Source organism: Heterocephalus glaber, unplaced genomic scaffold (genome assembly GCF_053883595.1).
Source record: "Heterocephalus glaber isolate CG9 unplaced genomic scaffold, H.glaber_assembly_v1.0 deba00001004, whole genome shotgun sequence".
NCBI lineage: Eukaryota > Metazoa > Chordata > Mammalia > Rodentia > Bathyergidae > Heterocephalus > Heterocephalus glaber.
The window spans coordinates 10,181,220-10,199,302 of NW_028258179.1; the positions used below are offsets into that span (position 1 = coordinate 10,181,220).

General features: G+C 50.6%; 1 protein-coding gene across 12 annotated transcripts in view; it reads right to left on the reverse strand.

Annotated features, from left to right (window-relative positions):
- Nucleotides 1–18,083, reverse strand: part of Hdac4 (histone deacetylase 4) — a 258,092-nt gene that overhangs the window by 115,359 nt on the left and 124,650 nt on the right. For 10 of the 12 annotated variants that reach the window (XM_004868416.4, XM_021247427.2, XM_087209560.1 and 7 more), the window contains one exon: nt 8,668–8,739. The exons of 1 other annotated variant lie outside the window; for it this stretch is intronic. In XM_004868416.4, coding sequence (XP_004868473.1) covers nt 8,668–8,739 — 72 coding nt within the window. Of the gene's footprint in view, nt 1–8,667; nt 8,740–14,161; nt 15,053–18,083 lie in introns of those variants that run through there. One more of the 12 variants, XM_021247428.2, reaches the window with a different exon arrangement.

Consider the following 18,083-nt stretch of genomic DNA (forward strand, 5'->3'; position numbering starts at 1 on the left):
CACTCCCCACTCCACTATCCAGATCCTCCAAGACAAAACCCTGGACTACCCTTGACTTGGTGTTCCCCCACAGCCTACATGCAACCTCAGGAAGTCCTAAGGACTGTTAAATATTTCCAAAGTCTGAATGATGTTCTCCATTCCCACCCAGCCGAGCTGCCACCCCTGCCTGGCTTGCTGTTGGCCTCCGACGGGTCTCCCTACTGCCCGGGCACCCCTGCTCCACATTGCCACCAGCACACCCCACGGCATGCCTTACGTGGTGTCTCTCTGCTCACACCTCTAGGAACCTCCAAGGTGCCAGAGGGAAAACCTAACTGCCTAGGACATCAGGAAGCGCATTGGTGACTGTCACTCACAGGCCAGCCTCCCTCCATAGCTCCTCCACCTCTGACCTGCTAGCTGGCCCCAGGGTACCACCTGGCACTTCCCCCACAAGTCCCCCTGACTGGCTCCACCTTCCAATGTTGCTCAAATCCCTTCCCCTTCTCAGGGAGGCCTGCCCTAACTGCAGGTATAGAATCCAGCCCTTTCCACGTCTGCTGCTCTCCTGGTTCCCCAAGTGACTCCCCACATTTACTGCTGTCCTCTCCTCCTCCCAGCACAGCCACAGAGGTCTCTGCATTAACCATAAATGCCTGGCCACTAGATGATGCACCCAGTACGAGCCAGGTGCGGTGGGGCATGCCTATAATTCCAGCACTATGGGAGGACGAGGCAAGACGACTGATTACAAGTTCCAGCCCAGGCTGGGCAATTTAACAACTTAGAGACCTTGTCTCAAAATAAAAAACAGCTGGGCGGGCCAGGGATTTAGCTCAGTGCTCAGTGGTTCCGCTGCCTGCCCCGAAAGTACAAGGACCTGAGTTTGATTCCCGGTACCAAACAAACAAACAAAAAAAACCGGTTGGGATGCAGCTCAGTGTGAAGGCTCTGGGGTCAATCCCCAGCACCAGAGACCACCGGGAATGGAGTGAGGAGTCTAAGGCTTCCAGCCAGTCCTTCCTGAATCCCCTCAGGCTCATCACCCTCCAGGGCACTCAGCCTCATCCTTCTAAAGCTCTGGCAGATCCCCCCAGTCCCCTTGAAAGCCAGTACCCAACAAAAGGGAGGCTGTCCTCTGACACACACCACTGACCACAGGCCGACTCGGCAAACTCAAAGGCCCCGTGGCTTCTAACCATTCACAATTAAAGAATCCAGTAAGAAAAGATTACCTGGAAAACTCATGCTTTCAGAAGTAAAAAACACTTCTAAATATCATTTTTGAAAGAAAAAACTGTAAAACAAATTTACAGATAACTCTCCTGAGAAACATTAATATTGTACCAAGTATTAATGTAATATACTTTCTAAATTAAATGTTACAAATTAGAACTTATCAAAAGCAGAGCCATTTCTACCCAAAGGGAACTGTATAACCTTAAACACTTCACCGAAGAGGAAGAAAGTATAAAATTAATGAGGTGAATGTTCAACCCAAGAAGTTAGAATGAGAATATCCAAATAAGCCCAAAGAAGATAGAACAGAGCTAAGAACAGGAATTAATGAAGGAGAATGCCAGCGCCCAACCCAGAAAGCGAAGTGGGGTCTCTGACAGGAAAGCCGGGGCCAGTGCAGGCCAGTGTCCACCCCTGCCCTTTCCATGTGTCCCCTCAAAGGCCCTAGGGCACCATCTCCCAGCCAGGTGCAGCTCAGGGTGGAAACGGAGGGAGGGAGGGAGAGCCGCGGGGGGGGGGGGGGCGGGCGGGCGGAGGTGTGGAAGGCAGGGCTCTTGGTTTCCCGTGGTGGCTGCATGAAGCTTAAGACTCGTGTGGGGCTGGAAAGGAGGCAGCCCCTCCCTCAGGCTCCTGACCAGACCAGGAGGGCCACCGTGCTCCTCCAGCCACACACCTAGGACGCACCACCCAGGGACCCTCCAGTCTGCCCTCACCTGGTCACGGGGCTCCTGCTGGGAACACAGAGGCCAAGCTTGGCTCCGCACAGTGCTTGACAGTGTGTGAGTGTAGTTTTGAGGTCCAGAAGTGTAAATACAGCACTGGCCTCTCTGGAGGATGGCACTGGGTTGAGGAAAACAGCATGGGAGTTTCAAGTGCGGCCTCTGGAGTCATTTCAGCTGGGCCAAGACCACCTAAGATGGGCCAGCGTCAACAAGAGCACTCCCTTGTCCTGGCTGGGCTGCTTCAGACACTGCTTGGACACATTTTACTACTCCAAAGCTTTAAAGCATATAATAAAAAACCAGCAATAAGAGAAAAAGATAACAAGTGATTCGACCACAAATGGTGTCCCACTGCACACAATCCACCCCTGGACAGGGCCCTGGCAGTCAGGGAAACATCAGTGACTCCGCTGATGCATGAACACTGGAAATCAAGGCCTGTCTTCCTTCTCATCACAGCTCGGGACGCACAAACACCCACAGAGAGCAACATCCTCTACTTTCTACATCAGGGCAGACCTTGGGGTCACTGCTGAGGCCCCTACGTGTTTTCGTCCTGGAAAACGGAGAAGCCGCCAGTTGCCAGCTGCAGATGCCAGGCTCTGTGCGGCTGAGCGGCGGCTCAGGGGCACCTGGAGCACGGACAGGCGTGTTCAGGCAGCCACCCTGGGCCTCCGAGCACCACGACCAAGGGCTGCCTGCCCTGCACTGCACTGCTTGCACTCCTCCTGCAGGCGGCACTGAGCTCTCTGTGACTGGGCTACAACAGCGACAACATGAAACATAATGGGGTGGAACACTTGTGCTAAACATAAATAACCCAACAATCTAATTTCTACCCGGGATGGGGAAGGCCTTTATCTTTCTCCCTCAGGCATTGGGGATATTGGAAGAACACAGCTGGAAAACAAGGCTGGCAGAAAACAGAGCCCAGTCCACAGTTGGGTTCAGCCAGCCACGGGCTCATCTGAGAGTCGCAGGGGCCTTTCTGGTGAAAAATGGCAGAGGGAACACCATCATTATTCTACCCCCTCCAAGACTCCACTAAATCAGTAAGCGTGTGGTTTAAGAAGACAAAGCCAACACCAATACAAACAAAACACAAATGAGAGATAAAACAACGCTGTGCACAAGAAATCAGAAAAACATGGATGAACACTGGGAAGCTGCCCCTTTGGACACCGACAGACTGGCTCCCAAGCAAGAGGTGGCCAAGGGAATGGCAGCAGGGCTACAGCCGCAATGTGCTCAGGGGCACAGGCTGGGAGCACCAGGACCCTGAAGGGAGGCAGAGGCAGGCCCAAGCAGGAGGTGGAACATCTCTACTCATGGAGTGTGGGTTCCTGGGACTCCTGCAAAGGGAGCCGGCAAAGCTGGAAACCCCTTTCTGGACAAGGAGAGGGCACGGGGGTGGAAGCAGGAACTGAGCTGTCACAAGCTACATGCGAGGCCCCCTGACCTTCTGGTCCTGGGACGCTGGTACCCAGCCTCCAACCCTTCCAGTGAGGGTACAGGGAGGGGCAGGCCTTGGAGCTTCAGCTGCCAGCACCTCAGTGCTCCTCGGGGTCCCACAGCCTCAGAGGGGCCACCTCTTCCAAAGGTGAGCGACAGCAGGGTCACCGGCTAGGACAAGACTTACCACAGAGGGCAGAGCTCAGGTGGACAGACGGACAGCACTGTGCCCCAAAGACAGCTGCCGGGAACAGAGGCAGACATGGAGTGAGGAAACTGCCCGGAGCATAAGCCTCCACCTAGGAAAATGGGCCACTCAGCATCGGCATGGCGGCAGGACTACAGGTCAGAAGGCAGGTCTCTGAGCCGCTTGGAGGGCAGCCTCGATTCACGTCCCCACTGTGCCAGTCACACCCTGTCGGGGTGGCGGGGGTGCAGGGGCTGGGAGTGAGAGCTGGTGGGCTTCCTGTACTACCCAGCCCCAAAGGGAAGGGCAGGGATAAATCCCTAACTGAGAGAGTGAGAAGAAAAAGACATCAGACCAAACCACATGTGCACTTACGCTACCTCAGAGATGCTGCTCCTGGCCCCACAGCAGCCCCAGACACAGCTGTGTGGAACGGTCCCCGTGAGCTCCCGAAGCCAACAGGAGGGAGGGGGCTACCACAAGGGACTATTCCCAGTGGTGGAACGTAAACTGCCGGAGAGAGAAAGGGCTGCTCTGGAGAGTCAAAGCAGGCGGGAAGGGTGTGTGTGTGCATGCGTGCGTGCGTGCGTGTGTGTGTGTGTGTATGTGAGTGTGCACACAAAACTCTCAATGTTGGTGTGACCCAAGGAAGACAAGCCCTGTTCTCTTTTTTTATTGTGCCTACAAAAATAAAAATACAACCCAAAACAAAACATTAAATAAATAAATATAAAAAGCCAATTGGGCGGCACGCTCTGCTGGTGGAGAGGGCTACGCAGAACAGTGGGTGTGGGCCTGTTCATGTGCCCACACTCCTGTTGCCAGCCTGGGGTCACAGAGGAGTGGTCACCGAGAAAGCCAATCAGGAGAACAGTGCGACCTCCACGCGTCAGGAGTCTAAGACATACTCTTCCTCCCTGCCCTGCCTGGCACTTCGGCAGGGCCATCCTCAGGTACCGCCAAGGTCACCGCCATATAGTCCTTCACTCCGCCCTGTCCGAAGCCCAGAACTCCGGCTGCACACTGGAAGTACACAGGGCAATTCCCAGTAGGAAAGGAGTAGGACTACTGCAACCAAAGCCTTGCTAGCAGGGCCGTGTGTATTAGAGCAGTCACTAGGTTTCTGAGCCTTCCTCCAGGGACATGTGGGTCTCACTTGTGTACGTGACCCAAGTGCCTCTCATCAAGCCAGACAGCAGACCACACGGGGAGGCAACCTGAGCTTCGGGCTCCTGACAGCCTCAGCAGCTCCTGTCCAAATTCAAGAGCAGTGTCAAGAAGCCCGGTGACTGCTCTTTTGGCACAGGAGTCACATCCCTTTGTGATTCTGGGTTCCCCAGCTTCTTTTCACTATTTTAGAGATGTTCTCTTCCATTTCTGTCCTTTCTCCCCTTTAAGATTGCAGAATTTTCTCTTAAAAATTGTACTTTTGATGTGAAATCTTAAAAATAAAGCTCTTGGAGGGAGAGATACTTTCTTGAGCACCACACCAAACAGTGCAGCCTTGCCAGAGTCCCAGGGGCTTTGGAAGACGCTTTCTGGCACAGTGGCCTCAGGGACACAGGAAGGGCCTCTGCTTCCCACCCCACCCCCTGGGGCAGGTGGGCACAGTGTTTCTAAGGGTGTTGTTATCCCCAGTAGCACAAACCCGAGAGAGATGAGTCCTTGCCCCATGATTTCTACACTGAATGACCCTGGAAAAGTGACCTTGGAGCTGAGGACCCCGTTTTCCTTCAGACTGAGACAGACTGACGACAAAGCACAGTGAAGGGCATGTATACAAAGCCCTCAGTGTGCCATCCAGTCTCCAGAAAGGGCTTTGGACACCTGTCCTATTGTTATTTGGGCTTTGTGTTCCTCTGCTTGGCTCCTGGGTATTCTCTGTGAATTCACTCAGGGTTTACCAGCATCTGCACCATCCAGCTCTGGGCTGGCTCGCCCTCCAGTTCTGGAAACCAACACTCAGCACAGGGTACAATGTCAATTCTCTACAATAAGTATGCATTTTTTATAATGAAGGAAAAGTCAAAATTTACAGTGATTCAGAAATAAATGATTTGCTAGCTTTTTCAAGCTTCCTCTAATGTGAGCCCTTAATGCAGTTGGGTACGTGACCCTAATTTGGTATTTTGCTGGCCTGTACCTGAACTCATTCTCCTAGTTGACTATCTCCCACCCTGTCTTCTGTCCTCAAGCCCCAACATCTCCTCTCCCACAAAACAGGCCTATGCTGGCTCTGCCTCTGTACTGCGTGCCCATGTAGGGGCTGCCCTTCTACTCGCTGACAAGGACATGGACCACCAGAGGGAAGGGAGAAGATATAGCCTGGTCCTGGCAGCAATATTTTATTTCTTTAAAAAAAAATATTATCGAGAAGACTACAAGTCTGCTATAAAGCCAAATGAGTTTTCTGTCTTTTTTCTTTTATCTTAAAACTACTTTACAATTAATTTCTTTGTGTGATGCTGGTAATTGAACTCAGGGTCTTGTGCATGCTAGGCAAGCACTCTTCCATGGAGCTATACCATAGCCCTAAGATTTTTTTTTTTTCTGGTACCAGGGATCGAACTCAGGACCTTGAGTTTGCCAGGCAGGTACTCTAAGATTTTTTTAAAAAATAGGAAAAGGGATACAGAAAGAAGAAAAGTCTTATTTACATATAAGTGGAAGGAAGTTGAAAAAACCTCAAAATTAATCCCAAACAAGTAGCATTTTCATCCAGCACAGATTTTTCCAACAGAGGGAAAGCTCTCCTGGTGTAACTGAAAGTCTCAATTTAAGATGGCACACAAATAAAGAGCACAGGTAAAGCCTCTTTATTTGAAGTGAAACTCTGCTAGAAGTTAAGAGTATGTAAAAATAAAAACAACACAACAATCTGGAAACTTTGCTTTGAGTATTCCACTGTTCATGACAAGGAATGGTCAACTGGAGTGGTGGGGTTGTCTGAGCACTTTTTGTATTCACAGGAAAGTGTATCTGTACATAGTACAAGCTCCAGTTGGAAGAATTCCTCAGTTTTATCTTACATGTTTGTTTCATATTTCCAAATATAAAAAGAACAGGGGAGATTAAATTCAACTTTTAGGAAATGTACAACAGAAAATTGAGACTGACATAAAAATACACCTAAAAAGGTTTTGACTTTCACATCTAAAAAATGTAACTTTAAAGACATTCTCATATCAATTTTTAAAGTAATTCATAACCTGAGATGAGAACTTCCTTGAGAAATTCTATACTGGGTTCAAGTGGCCAGAGCGCCCCCACCATTAGCAGCTCTAAGGCAATGGCAACACGCAGGCTCCACGATGGATGTGCCACACACACCTCTCTCTGCCAGCTGCTCATAACAGTGGAAATGCTACAAACACTCCAACCTCTAACAATGCAAAACTATGCAGTCAACACCAGGAAACACAGACTGTCCTTCCACTCCCCAATGGGAACCCAGCTACAAGGAGGCTAATGAGGACCACCATTCTCACAGGGCACCCTTCCTGGCCCTCCATCTCTCAGTCCTCAGAGGGAGAATGAGGGTAAACAGCCATGGCAAATGTTGGGTTCTTGAACTGGCATGTCATACCTGCCTCCCACACCATCTTCAAAATTAGTTAAAGTGACATTAAGAAACCACATGTATCGAGGAATCACTGACACATATAAAAGCTGACATACACATTTGATCTTTGTGAGAACTCTGCAGAGATGCATTACCCCATCTAAACAAAACAGGCCTGGTTAGCAACATGGCTAAGATCACAAAGCCAAAAAGCAACAGCAGGTTAGCAGGTTCACTCTGGCCGACACTGAATTCCATGGTCCATTCTCACAGTAAGCTGGGGATTCGGTCTCCGTTAACAGGCAGAAAATCCAGGGAAGCCCATCTTTTCTGGTTTGCTTGGAAACGCGACATATTTACCATCTTCTCACAGTCCATTAAGCCATCTGAAAAACTCTTCCACACCAGCACCAGGACACTGCCTCGAAATGTCTGGCCCTCACAAGGACTCAGTGTAAACAAAAACAACACAGGCAAAGCTAACTCCAGAGACAGTAAAAAGACTGCTTACATGAGCCCAACTTTAAAAAATGAGCATCTCTACAAGACATTTAAAGCTCCCCAAGACAGATTCACTGTGTTGGGCAGTCAGCTTTTCATGAGGGAGCAATGGGGAGGACTGCAGTGGCAGAGCCCAGACCCCAAGAAGGAAATGAGACTGCTGGGCACAGCTAACACGCCTCTGCAGCTCTGTGTCTGGGGAAATTCCAGGAAGGCCTAGGCCCACCTCAGAGAAGAAACCTCTCCTCGCCAGCTTTCGCTTCTTGGGTGGGAGCTATACCGCCAGAGAAGGTGTGAAGGTGTGGCAACAGAACGTGGGCCAGAGACCAGGCCACCAGACAGGGCAATGGCACATGTGCGGGACAAGGACTGCAATTCACTTAGCACTGGGCCTGCAGGAGAGCCAGGCTTTATCCTAAGACCTCGAGCCCTGGAAGAAGGGGACTCGTGCTCTGGGTTCAAGATTTGAAGGATTTTACATGGTGGAAGGGGTTTTACAGAAGAAGAAAACAAAAATGTCTCTATTTCATACAGACTTAGAAAACACTGTTTCAATTGTAATACTTAGATTTATAATTACAGTCAATTTTTGGGGGGTTAAAAACGGAAAGGTGCTTGACAGAGAGCAATCTCTAACTCAGTTTACCACCAGAACCCAAAGGCCCATGGATGACACGAGAATTGCCCAGAGCAATGAAGCTGGCCAGCAGCCTGACCACACCACAGTGTGGGGCTCCCAGCCCCAGACTGGAACCCACGCAAGCTCAGAACTCTTCCCACAGACCCTCACTGGACCAGTGCCTGGACTTAAAGTGAAAACAGGCAGTCGGTCCCTGGGCAGAACACTTCCTTCAGACCGGTGCTTCTCTGCCACTTAGACTGCATCGAGGCAAGGTCTCTGACCCCAGGGTAAGTGAGAGTGCCCACAATGCCAGGAACCTGCCAGCCCACGCCTCGCCCCTCTCACCATGCTCCCTCAACAAAGCAGCGCCTCAGACCACAGGCAGGGCGTGCGGACTTACCCGTGCTGGGCATGTGGTTCACGCGGGCAGGGTTCAGCAGCTCCACTGGCTGGTCTCGGCCAGAAAGACCATCTGGAGAACAGAGAAGGCACTGGCTTCAGGAACTTCATGCATTTCAGCAAAAATGCCTTATAGTGCGCGTTAGCAAGGAACAATTCTCAACAAACAATGGAAATGCACAAGTCTTTCTTACTTTTAAAGGAGGACAGTTTTGATTCCACCACGGATTATTTTTACTTGCCAGAGAAAATGAAAGGGCCTTTGTAGAATAATCAAAACAGTCCCCAGTTAAGATACAGCAAACTCCAATTCCTGGCCTAAGGGCATCTAGCTTAGCTATTTTGGTTTACTTCTGTTTAGCAACCACCTAGTATCTACTTGTGTTTATCAGAAGTGGGCTTTCCTGCAAGAAACGAAAAGCATTCACACAATAAAAACAGAAGAGCTAGGTCTGGATGGTAACAGAAATGCAGCCTGGGGACAAGGCCCAAAGCCTGTGTGGCCGCACTGGGCAGCAAGAAAGGGAATGTGCTGGAGACACGTGCTCATCTCCTTTGAGAAAAATGTCTTAGCGGGTGCCTCACGAATCACGGAATCACAAAACTGTTTCTTTTTAACCCAGTTTTAGATTGTATTCAAAAGTGCCGTCTATTCTGACTTGCTGAGAAGACAAGGCTGGAACCTGCCCACCATCTAAGCTTGGTGCAGGCTGTGCTTAGACTGCACAAGGTGGCCCATGTTCTCCCACACAGGAAGGAAAGGAAAGGGGGAGAAAGAAGGGGAGCGGAGGGAGGGGAGGGGAGAGGGGAGGGAGGGGAGGGGAGAGGGGAGGGAGGGGAGGGGAGGGGGCAACGTTTCCAGAAACCAAACTTTTCTTTTGAAATCAGCTTCTGACAGATCATATAAAATGCCCTGCGATAGTTTGTGTACGAGTAAGGCCTGTGCCAAATGGTCACTTGTCACTGGCTTAAGGGCGGAAGGCGCAGCTTCACAGGACAGCCACGGAACTTGTGGAGTCAGAACTTCACAGTGCTGACAGAAACAGCATCAGGCTGACTGTAAGAAGAGGGGTAATGCCCAGTGTGACCAGCCCCTGCACGTCGCTGCAGAAGCTCAAACTCCAAGGCCAGAAAACAAGTCCCAAGGAGCTCCAAAGTGGTCTCTGGAGGTGACAAGACACGCAGAAGGCTCTGTGGGTGGAACATGGCTACTCGTGTGCCACTTGGAGAGTCACACGTATGACACTGGGCATATCGGGGGTCAGAAGGACGACTGGGAGGCCACTGGCAGGCCCAAGCAACCTTTCCCACCAGCCAGCCACTCCAGGCCTTCTCACGAACAGGACCACGGGGAGATGGCCTGACACCGGGTTGTAAACAATGCCATGGCCCGCCAGAATCCCTACTGGTGCTCAGAAGGACTTCAATGCAGTGACAGAAAGTACTTTTTAAGACTTTTGCCATGACAATAAATAAATGCTCATTATAGGAAACAGTGAAAAATCCACAAAGGTATGTATGTGTTTTAAAGTTATAATCTCACTATAAGTACTTTCAGAAATCCAAAAGGCACTTTTGAAAATCCTAACCTGGCTGTAGTTTTCCAACGAGAGAAGTTAGAAACAAGCGTGGGGATGCCTGTCCTGCTTGGGACTCTGAGGCTGGTTCTGTGGATCCTGAGCGCTCCTTCTGCACTGGGGGCCCATCCCTGTCACAGCGGGGCTGCCACCACCCTCTGCATCTTGGGTCTTCACGCATCTGTGTGAGCAAATGCTCTAGAAGAGAACACTAGACCCTGACAAGCCCAGGGCGCCACAGCTCAGGGCAGCCAGCAGCAGTGGGGCCAGCACAGCCGCTTACACCAAGACAGGTTCTCCAGTGCAGACTTGAGCTGACAGCATCGGCCCCACCCTGAGAAGGCCTAATCACTCCAAAGCCACACGCATAAATGATGCACAACCCTTTACTCTTGCTATGCTCAAGCAGGAAGATACATCAATCCTCAACGTGATGGATTCCAAGTTACTCAAAAGCACTGCCCATGTGTTTTAATCAACCTACGACTCAGCTGAGTCCTGACACATGTACAAGATTTCCGAGGACAGGGATGGGGCATGTTATTCAGCCTTTAGGAAAATGCTATTCATGCCTATGAACACACCTTGGGTAAGAGCATGAAGGACCTTGCATCTGAGTCAGACCTGAAGTTTTATTTGTCCCATCAGCCAGAGCAGGTGGATTCTGACACCAGCAGGTTTTGCACAATTTGATTCAGCTCTGACATTATTTATCTGGAGTACAAGCTGTCCTTACAGTGCACAGTCAACTTCAGCTATTTAAAATATGAAATAGAAAGTCCTAGAAAAATAACGACGCATATAAGTCTAAAATTATATGCCATCCTGAGTAGCGTGACGGAAGCCTGAGCTCCTGCCCATCCTACTTGAGTCATGAATCATCCCATCCCTTAGTCACTCACTGACAGCAGCTGTCCTGATCATTCAGTCAACTACCCTGGAACTGCAATGCTTGTGGCCAAGTGACCCTTGCTTTTCTTAACAATGCCCCCAAATGGAAGAGGAGTGATACTGCAATTCGGAGAGCCTAAAGAGAAGCCACTGAAGGGGACACCCAAGTTCCATAAGGGTAGGGAATACAGTATGATAAGATATTTTTGAGAAGGAAGAAATCCTATTCATATAACTTTAATGGGTACATTATTACAATTGCTCTACCCTATTAGTTACTGTTAATCTCTTAGTGTGCCTGTTTATAAATTAAACTTTATCACAGATATGTATGTGCAGGAAAAAACAGCATATAAAGGGCTCGGGGGTATCCATGGTGTCAGGGATCTGCTGGGGTCTTAGATCGTATCTTCCCTACATAAAAGGAGATGATTACACTTACATTTACAGGTTTATTATTAAAAATACACCTAGATGAAGTATGTAGAGAGAAGTATTAGTCACTTTTTCACTGCTAGGACAAAATACCTGACACACACAACTTAGAGGAAAGGTTCATTTTGGCTCATGGTTGCAGAGGTTTCAGTACATGGTCAGTTGGTTCCAAGACAGGAGCATCATGGTGGGGAATGACAGCCAGGAAGCAGAGTGAGAGGAGAGAGCCAGAGAGGAAGAGCAGGGACTGGTACAGTCCCCAAGTCATGCCTCTGTGACCAGTCCCTTAAGTTTGCACCTCCTAAGTTATCATTACTTCCCAATAATGTCACCAAATTATGATTTCAGCAATGGATTAATACACTGATGTTAGAGCCCTTACAATCCAAACACCTTCTAAAAGCCCCATTTGTGAGCTTTTGGAGGACATTTTAGATCTAAACTACAATAGATGACATCCCCAAAAGTCCCCAGTGCAGGAGCTTCATCCGCATAGAGCTGGAGTGTGTGAGTCCACCAACATGGAGCTCTCCCAACATCACTGTCATGAGATGTCCTCAGCCAGTCCTCAGCCATTCCCAGTCGACTACCCAGAGGTCAGTGGGTGGGGCCAACATTCCCAATCTTCTGGTCTCCGGGTCTTTCTGGTGAAAGCCCCATCCCTAGCCTATCTAGGGGGCACCTCATTAGCACAAGTGGATGTGAAGGAAGAGGGGCTCCCTGAGAATAACATAAGGCACTCTAATACTCAGAAACTTCCAAGGAGCTCTGTGCCAGAAGCCAGGACACAGGCCAGATACATTCTTTTTCTTTTGCAGTGGGGAAACTCCTTGTTCTCACCATGGGAGACAGGCCTAACTGAAATCATAACACCCTGGAAATGTAAAACCCCAGCCCTGCCATTTCCACATCTCTGTGAACTGACCTAGAGTCTGGAGTCAAAACTGTTCTGATTCAGCATTAGTGCTTCCCAGGGAAAGGAGTGACTGTACAACTCTGAAAACATAAGCGTCTCCACACACACTGGGACCTCAAAGAGGCCTCATCACCTTCAGGGCATCTGCAAGGTGCAGCCCAGAGGCAGCCTAGCCTCCATCACCTGGAAGTCGGCAGGCTGCAGGGTCTCTGGGACATGAACCTCTCTTCTGGCTCCTCCTCAAATCATTCACGCACCTGCACACCATAAGCAGATACCACGTCCCTCAGCACAAGAGGGTGAATACGAAGGGTGCCCTAACCAAAGGTGTTAACAGAATGGTGATAGGCAGGTTCACACCAGCAGAACACTCCCTGATAGGCTCCCAGAGATGCACAGTACCCCGTGAGCCTGGGCAACATCTCTGATCAGCAGTGAACAACAGACCCAGCCTCAGGAATAAATGAGGCCCAGAGCAAAGAGCAGCTCCCAGATGTTCAGATAAGCAGCACTACCGCCAGCAGCAGCTCCTGACTCGTCTGTGAGCTGGCCTATAGCCTGAAACTTCTAGCTCCTGGTTCAAGGTCCCAAGCCCTGGATCCAGAGAAGACCCAGGCACATGGTGAGGAGTCTGACATCACTATATGACCCAGGCCCAGGTTTCATGGCTCATCTCTACCCTCTGGAGGTTTACAATCCCATTATGCAGCCAAGAGCTAACTCCTCCCAGTGTGTGCCAGGGTGGACTGCAGTCTGAGACATGCAGCAAACAGTCCTCAAAGACAAGAAGGTGCCATGCCCAGGCAAGCGAAGCCACGTCTTCCACCTTCATTTCAGTGACAAGGGCTGGTGACAGGTCCAGCGGAGGGTCCCCACACGCACCCACAGGTCAGCTGAGAATCCACATCAGACATGAAGCACAGCGAGACATGTGAGCAAAGCAAGTACCACAAGCTGCTGCACTTAAAGGTGCAGGGGTTACCAGGGTGGGGACAGACAGCTCTGGACCCCAGATCTAAACAAAAGAGGGACCATTTAGTCACAGGGCAAAGAACATCCTCTGTCAGGATGAAACAGACAGGCCACGGGACAGGCAGCAGGACAGCCAATGCTGCCATGAAGATCATGTGCAGTGTTGCTTCTGAGTGCTGTGTGTTTGCAGATATCATATTCCAGACTGAGTGGAAATGAAATAAATACCGAGAAGTGTCATTTCCACGGCAACCTGCCTATGCGGACAGCTCTAAGACTAAGGGGCAGGCCAGGAAGAAAGCAGCTGGGAAGACAGCTGAAGCCAGGTCCTCATGGAGCACCTTCGCACACAGGCTCCCACCCACCTCCCCGGGAGCCCGAATTCAGAACCCGCCTGTCCCCAGGTGGCTTTTCATCAGCTGAGGGCACACAGCAGACAAGAACTGTAGAGCAGGGCTCTCCTATGTGCTGTCACAGGGCAACCTGCCCCATGTGCTCCAAGTGCACAGGCCACACACAGCTACCACACTGCACATGCAAGGACCTCTGCAGGTAGCAGGCTCCAGCTTCACCCTGAGGGTCTGCCCACCAGGGTCACAGGCTAGGCGCACTTGCTTTCAGAAGCCATCCTGACTGACGCATGTGTAAGCATTCCCAACCAGAATCAGCCACCATCAGCCAAAGGACACGAGCCTGCAACTCACCTGGCCTCATCCCTCGCGTAGCACTGGGGAACCCGGCTCAGCAGGGTGAGTTGTGTGCACAAGAACCTGCAGTGAGCTGCACCCAGGACCCAGTTCTGTCCCAACAGGACCAGCACACGCCTGCAGCCGGGCTGTGGGCCTTCTACACAGGCTGTCCGGCAGACGGGAGGAGGCAGAGTGCTTTGTTTTTTCATGTGAGAACAGCTGAGTGTCCCCTCACCTTACAGAGAAATCTGATCTTGGTCAACATGAGCAGCAGCTCATGCCACGGCCAGTGTGCTGACATCCATGCCAGGCGTCACACAGTCGTGAGCGCCATGACCCTGCATGCTCTTGACATTCAGCAGGCTGGACACCCACCCTTCTTCAGGGTCATCTAGGACAACACTGGCCCTCAGCTCTGCTGCATGGATCTTAAAAATAGCTTGCCAAGTTCCACCAAAAAAAGAAAAAAAGCCTAAAACTCTGGGACCATACTGCATCTGTTACCTGCAAAGAAAACCCTAACAATGCTGTCTTCCACCCACAAACCTGGACAATAACCTCATTCTATTCCTCTCAGAAATGCTTAAGAATATTCAGTACCAAAGTCTTGAACCTCTTTAGGCTCTTCGCAGGTACTCAATATTTTAATTAAAACATTAGGAATGGTATTTTAAATTTTGCTTTCTGTTTGCTGGTATACAGAGAAAACAGTTAACTTTTATATATTGGTCTTAGGGTACTGCTAAGCTCCTATCTCTCCTAGTCAGCTGTGTACAGTTTATCACCTATGAAGAGTGACAGTTCTGTCTCCCCTGCCCTGCTGCCTGGGCTGGGACAAGAGCTCACCGCTGAATAGAAACAGTGACAGAGGATGCCCTTCTTTGTTTCTGGTCTTACTGGGAGGGTTTTCAATGATTTCCCAGGACACAGAGCACCGGACGTAGGCTTCTGACAGGTAACTTTCAAGCTAGAGGAGTCCCCTTCTAGTCTTGGTTTGCCAAGACATATTTTTAAATCATGTATGTTTGATTTTTATTAAGCTTTTCTGTTTCAATTCAGATTGTTGAAAAGTTCCCCTCCTATCTGGGAATATAGTAAAATTCCTTTATCCACTCTTGGCCAACTTTGAATCCCTAGCATAAACTGACTTGGTTAGGTCCAGAGAGTTTTTCGAAACAGGAAAAGACCAAGTCAGCAGATGTGAAGGGATCAGAGCGCGGCCGGCAATGCTTTCTACTTTGGAGTTGAAAGAGTCAGAGCCTCTGGCGCCACATTTCAGCCTTACCGCCGGGCGTCGACCTTTTGACTCAAAGGGAAAGAGAGCCAGATAAGCTGAGCCTGGAAGTGCGGGCACAGATGGGGCTGCACTTCAGCGCTCCTTCGTTCTCAAGGCGTGGTTTGTAAACACATGGTTAATGGAGCCTTATGGGTGTGTGGCAGCAGTAGTCATTCAAAGCCTTCATAGTAGCCAGTCTTCCTATCCATTTTTATTTTTTAAACAAACTTTATTTTAGAAAAGTTGTGGGTTCACAGAAGAATAAAAATAGGGCAGAGCTCTGGCAGAGTCTGCGCCCACTTCTGTCCGCACCCCACTTTAGCATGGTGTGTGTGGTCCTCCGTGAAAGCGCAGACCTGACGCCCATCTCCTCAGGGTTTCCTCACACCCTTTTCTGTCCCAGGGCCCACCCAGGACCCCACAGGATGTCCAGTCATCATGCTTCCTCGGCTTCCTCTTGGCCGTGAGTGTGGCTCTGATGGCCCTGGCGGTTAGAGCCTAGGGGTCCCTCAGGCTTGATGGGATGTCCCTTGAGTGGGACACATGTGCTGTTTCTCTCCAGTGGACTGGGCTGTGTCCTTGGAGGAAGACCATAGAAGCAAAGGCTCCCCCGCATCACAGCACAGTGAGGACAGTGCTATGGCATGAACCATCTGTCCCCTCCAAGGATCAGCCTCAACTGTGCTCCCCAAGGAACAGCGTTGAGAGCTGGGGGCCCATTAAGAGGCGATTAGGTCACAAGAGGAAGTCCCTCACAAGAGGGACTGGGTTCATTCTGCAAGGACTGGATGAGCTAATGCAGGCTCTGGCTGTTACCAAGTCAGCCCGGCCCCTGCCACTGACCTGCATAGTCCACCTGCCCTCCCGACCGCCGCCAGGTGACAAAGCCACTTGAGGCCCTCACCAGAAAAGAGCAGATGCTACACCACGTTCTGGGACTTCCCACCTCCAAAACAGCAAGCTAAACAAACCTCTTTTCATACAGATTACCCTGTTTCAGGTATTCTGTTCCAGCAACAGAAAACTAAGTCTAAGGCAGGCACACAGTATCAAAAGGATGTGCGCGCGCTGCTGTGGATACTGCCTTCAGCATGTGGCTGGGTGGGCGGGTTTCCCAGAGGTAAGGTGCTCTGTTTACTCTCCCTCCATTCCACATTCCTTGGGAAAGCATCGGTGTGGGGGCCACACTTGCAAAAGTTGCATGTGTCGTCCTCACCGCCTCCTCCCAGGTGCTGAAGAGCGGCCTGGACCTGGCTTAGGGTCCTGAAGCTCGGGCAGGCCCGTGCGCCCACACCGGCTCTGAGGCTTGCACTCCTCCCTGGGAGGCTGCTGCGCCTCCCTAAGCAGGCATATCTACTACATCTGTACGAAAATTATTTATGCAGGTGGTGCTAGCTTTCTAGTAATGAGGAGGCAGGCATCCTCCCTATCCTCCCTGTTAACCCTATAACTCTGTTGCCAGCACAAATCTGAAAGAGAACTTGCTAGAGATGCATGCAAAAAAGGTCCCCTCACAAACGCACTACACTGCAGCTCACTCAGACCCGCCCTGCTTCCTGCCGTGTTGGTGACAAGAAAGAAGGGGTCTCAAGTGACCGAAGTCTCCTAGACCAGGGTGCCTCCTGCAAGAGGGCTACAGAGGGGGTGGGCAGTGTCTGTCTGTCACTGCAGAGGGACCCATGTGCTTCTGAGTGGAAGTGAGGCACTCTGGGGTAAGGGTGGCACTGGGGGGTGGGATGCAGGGTACAGAACAGCATCAGTGCCTGAGGGCTGATGTGGAACCAAACCCTAACAATGAAGGAGGACAGGACTCCCGAGGTAGGAATATCTGTTGCCGTGTGTGTGTGTGTGTGTGTGTGTGTGTGTGTTTTATTAAAATAGATGATAGAGGCGTGTAAAAAAAATTAGCTTTTATAACAAGGACCAAAACTTCTTCTTGCCTGGTAAAAAATGACTTGCTTTGCCTGGACAAAGACAAAAGGAGAACAGATGGCCTGTGCTGGTATGAATAAGGATGCAAGGACTCCCCTTCTGCCTGGACCCCTGGCCACCCAAAGCCCAGCTGCATGACTTTCTCATCCCTGAGACCCCAGCTGCTGCGGCAGCACGGTGGGTGGGGCACATGGTCATGCTCAAAACCTCCCCTCACAGTGTGCAGGTCAGTGTGGCCTCACTGGGGCGGCCACCATGCTGGCCCTCAGGTCATAGAGGCCAGGGTCCCCTGCATCTGACCCACGTGACAGTAGTACAATTCTGGCACTGGTTCAGTGAACTCACAAAAGGAGCTCGGCAGACTGCAGCACATGGCTCAGAGACGGAAGTGGCCCGAGAGGCAGCCCAGCACTCAGACCCCTCAGCGGAACCTGCTTCCAGCCACCCTGCTCTGCCCAGTGGCTGGCAGCAGCCCAGGGACCTGCCGACACCAGGCACATGCTGGAGCCCTCCACGAACAGCCCACTCCACCGCCAGCTCTGGCTCCGGCTCCAGCCCATGAGTTTCACTAATAGCTTTGAGGGCCCTGATCCATTATGCTCTGCTTTTTCTGCCCATGCAGGTCACTGAAAAACACCAAAGTTCTATAATAAAGCTTGTATCTGACCATTAATAGGAATGAAACTTTAATGAGCAAGTGTGGTGAGTTCCTCAGGCATGCCCAATACT